The sequence below is a fragment of the Ovis canadensis genome, chromosome 1 (genome assembly GCF_042477335.2).
Source record: "Ovis canadensis isolate MfBH-ARS-UI-01 breed Bighorn chromosome 1, ARS-UI_OviCan_v2, whole genome shotgun sequence".
NCBI classification, from domain to species: Eukaryota; Metazoa; Chordata; class Mammalia; order Artiodactyla; family Bovidae; genus Ovis; species Ovis canadensis.
This window is the reverse complement of record NC_091245.1, coordinates 196,404,558-196,414,973: the sequence shown is the minus strand read 5'-3', so window position 1 is coordinate 196,414,973 and position 10,416 is coordinate 196,404,558. Positions and strand designations below refer to the sequence as shown.

General features: G+C 52.4%; 1 protein-coding gene across 1 annotated transcript; it reads right to left on the bottom strand.

The window, feature by feature from the left end:
• Positions 1-799: 799 nt before the first annotated feature.
• CPN2 (carboxypeptidase N subunit 2) lies at positions 800-10,416 on the bottom strand. Its single transcript, XM_069579462.1, has 2 exons — positions 9,972-10,416; positions 800-2,722 (listed from the first exon to the last, which is right to left on the bottom strand). The coding sequence occupies exon 2, from the start codon at positions 2,717-2,719 to the stop codon at positions 1,076-1,078; it is 1,644 nt and encodes a 547-aa protein (XP_069435563.1). The 5' UTR covers positions 2,720-2,722; positions 9,972-10,416; the 3' UTR covers positions 800-1,075.

Below are 10,416 nucleotides of genomic sequence, written 5' to 3'. Positions count from 1 at the left end.
AACCCGACTGACAGCCAACCCGAAGGCGACCAGCATGCAAGAGGTGAGGGGAAAACTGGTTGGGGGGGTGCAGCCAGACTTGAGTGAGAGGATGGTGTCCTGAGAGCTGAGAGAGGACCATTGCTGTGAGTGAGCAGCCCACAGGCGCAGACGCTCAGAACTGAAGGACATCCGTCCCCGCCCACCCAGCTCCTTGTCCTCCCGGCTCGCTCCTCAGGGAGGAGCCATCCTATCAGCTGAGCAGGCAAGGCCACGGTGTTCGCCCTCCCCAGGGGCCCCGTCACCTGATTTCTCCTGGACCCCCCTGGAGGTGGGTAAGCGCAGCTTGAGTCCTCAACACCAAGTCAGAGCTCTACCCCACCCCTCATCTTTTTCATCAGCCCTGCTTTTATCCTCTCCCTTTCTCTTTTGATCAATTAAAACCACATTTCCATATGGTAGTGTATATGTTTCCATGCCTCTCTCTCTGTTTGTCTCACCCTCTCCTTACCCACCCTCCGTGACCTTGTCCATCAGTCTGTTCTCTATCTCTGCATCTCCACTGCTGCCTTGCAAATAGATTCACCAGTACCATCTTTCTAGGTTCCCTGTATATGCGTCAATCTACGATATTATATTGTAAAGCAGTTGTCCTTCAATTAAAAAAAAAAAACACCACGTTTTGAGGCAGAGGAATAGAAACAGACATTGGCTCTTGAACTGGATGTCAAGAGAGGTTGGCCTCTATTTTGTGGAAACGGAGCCCTGGTATCTCAGGGTGGAGATGAGACAGGGGTAAGTATTAAATAACAGAAAAACACCAGGGGAGCCGCATTGCTTTATTCTCCAGACCACAACGCAGCTTCGATGGGTGCTTTGCAAAGCTTGCAGAAGGTCCTGTTAGGTATCATTCTCAGAGACCAGGGTAATGAAAGAGGCCCTGGTTGGTGGAGCCAGCCATGCCCCCTTGTCCACCTTGGAGATGCAACTCCAGCCCTCGCATTTGAAGAACCCAAGCCTCAGCTCCTCTCACCATCTCTTGCCCAGCTGGGCCCAGAGGCCATCTGCCTAGGGTCCTGGCCCATCTGCCCTGCACCTATGGCTCCCCTGCCAGAGCCTCAATGGACACAGTGACCCTCACAGAGCCACAGCTGGACTTCAAGTCCCACTCCTGACTGGCATTGATGGGTAGTCCTGAGGAGCCCGAGCCCTGCCTGGGGGACAGCTGGACACTCAGCCAGCGACACCGGGCCTCGTCGCAAGCCAGCACCACGGTTCCCTCGGGATTGCTGTAGGTGCATCGGCTCCTGGCTGCCCTTTCCTCCGCAACCAGATCCCAGGCGCCCCCCGGCTCCCTGTCCTCCGGGCCCGGAGCCTGGAAGCCCAGGTGGTCCTGGGTGATGGGGCACACCAGCTGTTCTTCCTTCAGTGCAGGCACCACCTGGCCCTTGAGGTAGGCAGGGCTGGCACAGTAGGTCTGGATGTTGAAGAGCCGGTCGCTATACTGATGCAGCCAGCTAAAGAGATAGGCCAGGTTGCAGTCACACTGCCAGGGGTTCCCATACAGGGCCAGGTTGAACAGGTTGTCGTTGGTGTCGAAGATGCCCTCGGGGAGCGTGGTCAGGAGATTCCTGGAGAGGCTGAGCAGCTCGAGCTTGGACAGGTTCTGGAAGAGGGTGGGGTGCAGGACCGTCAGGTTATTGCTGCTCAGGTAGAGCTTGACCAACCCCTCGAGGCCTCTGAACACACCGGCTGGTAGATGGGTGAGGGCGTTGTGCGAGAGCGTGAGGAATCTGAGGCTGGTCAGGTTGGCAAAGGCTGCCTCGGGGACTGTCTCCAGCTGATTGTGGGACAGGGACAGGCTGACCAGGCCTGGGGAGTGGGCGAAGAGGCCGGCAGGCAGTGTCTGCAACGCGTTGCCCTGCAGGCTCAGGAAGGTCAGGTTGGGCAAGGCGGAGAAGACAGACCCGGGCAGGTGACTGATGGCATTGCGCTGCAGCCATAGCTCCTCCAGGCAGGAGAGCTGCGCGAACACTTCTGGGGACAGCTCGGAGATGGCGTTTCCGTCTAGGAAGAGTTCCTGCAGGCTGCCCAGATGGCTGAAGAGCCCCCGGGGCAGACTTGCCAGCTGGTTGTTGCTCAGCCTCAGGGTGTGCAGGCGGCTGAGGGGGTGGAAGAGCTCCTCGGGCAGGTAGGCCAGGAGGTTCTGTGCTAGGTTGAGGGTCTTCAGACTTCTCAGAGGCTGGAAAAGCCTCTGGGGCAGGGTCTGGAGCCGGTTGCCCTGCAGCTGGAGGGACTCCAGGCCACCCATGTGCTGGAAGAGGTCCTCAGGCAGGGCCTCCAGCATGTTGAAGTTGAGGGTGAACTTGCTCAGCGAGATCAGGTTGGAGAAGATGTCGGCGCTGAGGTTGGAGAAGTTGCCCCCGGTGATCTCCAGGTCCTGGAGCCCCAGCAGGCCCCCGAAGGCATCTGGCCTGAAGTGGCACACCTGGGTGTTGAGGAAGACCACCTTGGTCAGGTTGGGGCTGCCACTGAAGGCCCTGGAGCCCACCACAGTGAACGAGGTCTCTACAAAGATGATGTCTGTGGCATGTGGCGGGATGTCCAGTGGGACGGCGGCGAGCCCCTCGTCTGAGCAGAATACCTCCCGGATGAAGCAGTCACAGCCCTGGGGGCAGGGCAGGGTGGGCCTGGCCAGGAGCAGGAGGCAGGCCCAGCGCAGCCAGTCTCCGGGCGGCATCTCCTACACCCGAATGGGAAGGAAAAACAGAAGCGGCACCTTCATCGAGGGCAGGCACCCATCAGAGAGCCAGGAGCCTGCTTATGCTTCTGATAGTTGTTCTCACAAGGCCTCACAGCAGCCTTGCAAGTTCAGTAGGACCACAGTTCTAACCTCCTGACAGCAAGGCTGTCACCTGCGGGTTACTGTCAGGACCTAGACCCTGGCCTCCTGGACTAGCCGAGTTCTTTCCAGATTGGAGGGAAGAAGCGGAAAGTGAAAGGGAAGTCATTTAGTCGTGTCCAACTCTTTGCAACCCCATGGACTATAACCTATCAGGCTCCTCTGACCATGGGATTTTCCAGGCAAGAATGCTAGAGTGGGTTGCCATTTCCTTCTCCAGGGGATCTCCAGGTCTCCTGCATTGCAGGCAGATACTCTACCATCTGAGCCACCAGTGAAAAGGAAAAGAGGTAGGAACAAGACCAAAAGGCATGGAAGAAGCGTATGAAAGGAGACCATGGGTACTGTGGAATTTTTAAGATAATACATAAGATATGGGCAGATCATTCCTGAGTTGGAAATTTTTAAACCATAACTCTTCCTGAGCTTCCAAACCTCAGCACATTCCAGAACCTAATTATGAGGAGTTCCTCCCATCAGCTCTTTGCATAGCTGAGTCTGAGAGCGGCCATCGGGATAGATGGGCTCTTATCTTGAAATGAGTCTGTGTTCTCCTCAGCACTGCTGTCAAAATGCTCCCCTCAGCTCACCAGCACCTTGGAGCCCACAAAAGTTGCCAACACTGTGTGGACAAGAAGGTCCCAGAGGCGCATATTCTACAGACCCATAGGTATTTGTTTGGGGTGGGGGTGGGGTTTGCTTTAAATAAGGGAAGGCAACCAAGTTTATAGTTCACTAAATATACAATTTTTTGAATGCCAGTATCCATTCACAGGTCACAAATTGGTGACACATCTTATAAGCCTATTTCCCTTGCCATTCAATTTTTTTTTGTTAATGTATGACCCACTAGTTGGCATATTGACACTGAGAAATAGCACATTAAATGTTTCCAGATTTCAGGATGACTTAGGGGCTTTGGGCTCACATTCTCACATGACAAGACCAACAGGGGCTTAATTGCCCCATTTTGGGGTTTGCACCACCAGGTCACTATTGCCCCCACCCACATCAACATTTAGGTGGCGTATAGTGATTCAGGTTCTATTCACTGGAATCCCAGCTCACTCCAGTGTTCTAGCTATGTGACCTTGGATGTGTGTTTCAACTTCCTTATCTGTAAAATGAGGATAATAGCCATGTGCTAACCATGTTGGGATAATCGGAGGATTAAATGAGTAAATATAGGTAAAGGTTTTAGGACAGTGTCTGAAAGTGTAATTAATAAGCTGTGTTAACTATTGTTAAAGGGTGCAAACCACCATCATTACAGAAAAGGTTATTTGAACACCAAAAAAAAAGAGGAATAACAAAATGCCCTTTGAATAGAATATATTTAGCTTTAAAGACAGCAAGAAGGAAAGGCAGAAAAAAGAGAAAACCCTCACACAATAGAAATCATAGTTTTTTCAGTTTACCTATCCTCAGCCAGAGCTCAGTTGGCTCCCTTCTGGGAGCCTTGGCCCCAAGCACATTTTGCTGGCTGCCTCTCTGCTGCCCTCTGCTGGCTGCCTTCTCCATCACATGATTCCGCTTGGGCCAAAGGGCTCCGCAAGCAAAGACAGTGCTTTCAAAAAGCCCCCTGAGACCTGTTCCCATTCAGACACTCAATCCTGCTGCTGCTGCTGCTAAGCAGCTTCACTCGTTGCCGACTCTGTGCGACCCCATGGACGGCAGCCCACCAGGCTCCCCTGTCCCTGGGATTCTCCAGGCAAGAACATAACCCTCAGTTTTCCCAGGAAATTTTCTGCCTAATCAATAGAGAAGGAACAATTTCTCCCTAAGAAAGCACATAACTCCCTGGAGGCTCCTATGTAAGCCACAGGAAGTGGATTTTATACAGTGGTTGGGAAGGTCTCTAACAGTGATGGCACCAGCCTGCCACGCAGGACACACTAGGGAAAGGGACAAGCCTCCTGGTCCTACGGCCCGCCCCCACCCAGACCAGAGTTACAGAGCTCAACTTTAGCCTGAGACTTTATCTTCTCAAGTTTGGATGCACAGAGTACAAATAAGAAGCAGAGGGCCTGGCTAAAGGATGGGGTAGCCATGGTCCCCTCCACTCACCCACTCATATCTGCCACCTGGGCTGCCCCTAGACTCTAAGCAAACCCCTGGGGATCCTGACAGAAGGCTTCCCTGACCCCAGGAAGGAGGTGCCTGGCCGTATGTTTCTCTATCTTAGCAACCTAGCATGGTCCCCTGCAGGATGCATTCTCACAGCTGTCTCTTTTGTGAGAAGATAGAGTGATCGCTGTCTAGGGTAGAGTCATCGCTCTATGCTCAGCATCCAGCACAGTGTTGACTCACGGTGGGCTCAGCTAGAGTTTCTTGAACCAATCCTTCCACAGTTGGGATGAGCAGCGTTTCGGGCAGAACTGCCTCTCCCTCGAATGGTTCCAGGGTGGAGAGAATGACCACAGTCAGGCACGAACATGGCCCTGCGCCCCCCTCCCTACACCCCTGCCAACCAGAGGGAGCAACTCTTGTCTGTAACATGCTGTGATGTTATCAACATGCCGAGCCTCTTCCTGCTAACCCCTTCAGTCTTTGGCTCTTGAAGGGCAGTTTCTGGGAGAAATCTCATTAGAATGGACACAAAGTCCTCAGGGACCATCTGGCCAGCCTCATCAAGAGAGCAAGGCCAGGCTCCCAGGGGTCAAAACAGTGGGCCCTTGGTTAGAACCGAGATCTGGTCTCCCTGATCACTCCTGCTGGAAGAGCTGCGACCAAAGCAGGAGGTGCCCGTGAATGAGGGGTCATGGAGAGGGGGAGACTGTGCCCCACCTACCCTGCTTCATGCCTCTAACTTCTAACCCACTGTAACTTGAAAATAATATCCTTTATAATTTTCCAAAAGAACCCATAACTAGAGAATTCAAGACTTGAGCCAAAACTATGGCATCAGAGGCACAGAAAATCAAGTGTAAACAAATCAGCTTAGCAAACTTCAACACTACCTTCCTCGCGGGTTCTGAGGATTGAGTAAGAAAATGCACTGAGAGCTCCCAACCCAGAGCTAGGCACAGAGAGGACTCTCGGCTACAGGAGCCCAGGCCAGCCCCCGCTCTGGGCTGAAGTAGCCACAGGAGTCAGCTAAGGAGAAACAGATGGGATCATCCGAGCGCCTCACTGGCAGACCCGAGAGAGGCAGTGGTGGGTGGGGGAGGTGGGGGAAGCCTCTCTGATATAGGGAGCTGAGCTAAGGGGCTAATCCCACCTGCTAGCTCCTAGAGCTTTCATCATGATCCTTGGCAGATGGAGACATTCCCAGAACAGGGAAACCAGGGCTCCCAGAGCTAGAGCGACTAGGAGCTATAGTTAAGAAGTGCAGGCCAGAATCTATCCCCGTGGCCTGAGCTTTGAGCCAGGTGCTTGCAGCGACACCACAAGGCTCCTGGAACAGGCAGACCCCTCCTCACATTTCCGAGACCCACAGTGAAACATAAACAAGGGACCTGGCCTACTGCCTGGTCCCTGCTCTTCCCACCCAAGTCTCTCTGGTACTGTGAGTAGAGAGCCCACAGCTGCCCCAGCACCCCTACAGGCATGCACTTCCATGACAAGAGTCGGCTTAGAGAAGATGAAGTTGGGATGTGCCCCACATAAGCCCTGGGTCCTGGGTCCCTGCAGCAGGATTTCAAATTGGGATGCAGCCTCTGGTTGGGCATATCCCTTTGATCTTGCAAACTTCTCACCTTTTGGTGTGCCATGGTAAGAGGAAAGCCAGAACAGGGCCTAGAAAGTTTCAGGGCAAGATCCTCTTGCCCCAGTCTATTGGGGCAAGAGGAAGTGGAGGATAGTATTCACAGTGAGAACACTGATGCTTTCCAAACACTGATGATCCACTCCCAGCCCAGGACTCACTCTCACATCCCTCTAGAATGGCTAAGAGTTTGTGCTCTAATGTCAGACAGTCTGGGTTCAAATCTTATCTCCACCCCTTATTAGCTGCGTGGCCTTGGCTGAATTACTTAAACTGTCTGTGCTTCAATTTCCTTATCTTCAAAATAGCAAACTTCAACACTACCTTCCTCGCGGGTTCTGAGGATTGAGTAAGAAAATGCACTGAGAGCTCCCAACCCAGAGCTAGGCACAGAGAGGACTCTCGGCTACAGGAGCCCAGGCCAGCCCCCGCTCTGGGCTGAAGTAGCCACAGGAGTCAGCTAAGGAGAAACAGATGGGATCATCCGAGCGCCTCACTGGCAGACCCGAGAGAGGCCCCTTTCTGGCTCTTTCCTCCCAGCCAGCGGAAATGGGTCACTGTTTCGTGCTTGGTTTAGTGGAGCTCGGATTCTGATGGCTCTGGCCAGGATGCCCTGGACTAGGCCCCTTCCCCATACCACCCTTGAGAGCAGGTCACCAGGGACTTAGGAGACGGGGAGCTTCCCTGCCTAGGGACCTCGGAGGCTGGCTCCAGAGGGGATGGTGGGGCAGCAGCCGGAATATTCCAGCTTGTCACCTGACAAACCACCTCTGCATTTGCGCAGAGAGCAGCAATATGCCCACAGAAATGTTCCATGCTTTCAGCAAGCCACAGAAGCCTGGCTTTTTGAGGGTGGGGGATGTAACTGGCTGCAAATGGACTCTTCCCTCTTCTCAAGTTGCTTTTGTGTTGGCACATTTCTGTATCATCCACCACAGAGCCAACCCTCACTCCTTCCAGAGGGTGATGGGAGCTCAGAGTCCAGCCCGAAAGCCCCAGGGGCTTGCCCCTTGACTGGGGTATCTACATCAGGGTCTGTCTCACCAACACGGTTGGATTTTGCCCTTGGCTCCAGAACATCTTGGGGCAAGAAAAAAGGCTTCCAAGGCTCGTCTGGAGCCCCTGACTGCTTCACCGAGGTTCCCAGGACCCCAGTCTCCTTTGCTCTCAATCAGAGAAATAAGCCAAGTGGCTGAGGCTGGGGGACCTGGGCTGGGCTCCTACCTCAGGCCCCTCCCCACCAACCAACCCCACCCCCCACCCCCCAAAACACAGTGAAGTAATCCCTCAGAGTCCCAGTTTCCATATTTGTAAATGGAGATCAGTCGTGAAAATAAAACCCACATTACATACTGTTAGGGCTATTGTGGCAATTAAATGAGACAATTGGCCATGGGTTTATGATACTCTGATATAATAAATATATATTTGGTCTTCCTCTTGGTTCCTGGCGCAGAGCTGCAGAAACCTTTGGAATATCCTGAGTAATAAGAGAAGAATGTCTTTGCTATTCATAATAAGACCCTTCCACCCACACTGGAGGCTAAGTTAACGAAGTGACTCAATGGCTTCAGATTATATACAAAAATATTTGCAGGGGTTATCTCTGACGAACAGAATTAATTGCAGGTGATTCTCATTTTTTCCTTTTGCTTAATCATATATTTTCAACTTTAAAAAATAATAAACAGGCATCCCTGTTGTCATAAGATTGAACGTTATTAAAGAAATCATATAAAACCTGAAGCATGGTTCCAAGCACACAATAGGTGCTTCCTTGATTCCTTTCCTTCCTTGCAATCACATTGTAGAGACTCAACGAAACTTGTCTATCTACTGTGTCTTAGCTTCTTTTTTTTAATTCTTAAAAATTGAAGTATAGTTGATTTACAATGTTGTCCCAATCTCTGCTGCACTGCAAAGTGGTTCAGTCAGACATATACAGTCATTCTTTTTTGTATATTCTTTTCCATTGTAGTTTCTTGAAGAGAACAAACATTCTGAAGTAAGAGCAGGTTGTGAACCTGGCACTTTCCTTTCCCCAAATGCTCCCCATGGGCCCCACCTCTGGTCCTTGATTACATAGACGCCTCCACTGTAGAAGGCCCATCCTTGACATTTTCCCTATTGCTACCTGCCCCCATTCTCCCCATCCTCCAGGACAGCATAAGTCACATTTCCCCTGGGAAGCCTTCCTTGACTGCATCTCCTTTGGCTCCCTCAGGAACTTGTCTTCCATTGACCATGTGGGTCCTTCGCTGCCTTCTAGTCAGTTGCACCACCTGACTAGGAGCCTCTGGGATGGGGGTGGAGGGGCAGAGGTCTTGAGATCGCAGCATCCCTTTCCTGGCCGTGCACCCCAGCACCTGACTTAAAGTTGAGCACAGATAGGTGCTCAGGCCCTGGGTGCCAAACGGAACTGAATGTATTTGCAGCTCTCATGAGCCGGTATCTAGGGCCTTCGTCTTCGTCCCGCTTCAGGGATTGAGGCTCTATTGGTGCTGCACCCTGTGCAAATTCTGATACCACTGCCTACTGGCTGTGTCGGAATGGGAAGTTCACTCCATTTCTCTAAGCCTCAATTTCACAATGCCTGGTTATAACCCATCCCTTAGTATTAAAATTAGCACCCAGTTGGACCATAATATGCTAAATTAGATGGTAAATAATAAAGCACTTAATACAGTGCAGGGTATATAATAAATGTTTGACTAAAAGGTAGCCACATGCATGTCTTATTTCAGCTTTATCATCCAAACCAGGACACTTCTGAGAATAAAAGAGGAGCTATTGATAATTATGGGCTTCCCTAACGGCTCAGTGGTAAAGAATCCACCTGCGATGCAGGAGTCATGAGTTCGACCCCTGGGTCAAGAAGATCCCCTGGAGAAGGAAATGGTGACCCACTCCAGTATTCTTGCCTAAGAAATCCCAAGGACAGAGGAGCCTGTCAGGCTACAGTCCACGGGGTCACAAAAGAGTCAGTCACGACTTAGTGACTTTGCTGTTGTTCAGTTACTAAGTTGTGTCTGACTCTTTATGCCAGAACGACAGGCATAAACAAGGGTGGCGTCAGGCCAGGTGGGACATGTCGTCACACTACTTATCCTTCCTATCCACTGGGAGCTCCCTGAGCACAGGGACCAGACCACCTCCATCTCAGAACTCCCCCGCCACAGCCTGCCTCCAGTCCCAACCCAGCACCACCCTGGCCGAGAAGCCCTCAGGGACTTCCCCTCCCCTGGCACAGAGGTGCAGCCTGCCTGGAGTTAGGGATATGCTCTGAAATCTGGGACAAGCGGCCAGCCCGTCTCCTGCCCCTGAGCTGGGACCCCAGGTTCCTCCCATGCCCCCATGGCCCCTGCAGCCTTGTAGTGACCATACCGTGAGGGGCTGACAGGTGAGGACCAGCTGCCCTGGCTCTTCCTCTGGAGCAGAAGGGCCTCTGGAGTGGTCAGTGGTCAGCACGAACCCAGCAGCCCTGGCGCTGATCAAAGTTCCAGGCAGAGGTTCCTCCCCTCACGTGGCCTGAGCATTCCTGCAATGTCACCAGCGTCACAGGACAGCAGGAGAGAGTCTAGGCAAGGCCTCCGAAGATTACAAAACGACCCTGAACTCTTACCACGGAGAGATCCTTGTTGGGGCCAAAATCCAGCCAAGGTTACAGGTTTGGCATCTTTAGGACCCCAGGGGAATCCACCAGGCCCTAGAAAGTTCCCAGTAGGCTGCTCTGGGGCGACCACTGGGATCAGGGGTTAAAACATATCCCTTCCTGTGCAAGCCAGGCTGGACACAGCTGGGCAGCCAGCCGCAGGCACCTGCAGACTCC

Excerpts from the sequence above, each read along its gene's own strand:
- CPN2 (XM_069579462.1), bottom strand. The coding sequence starts at position 2,719 with ATGCCGCCCGGAGACTGGCTGCGCTGGGCCTGCCTCCTGCTCCTGGCC.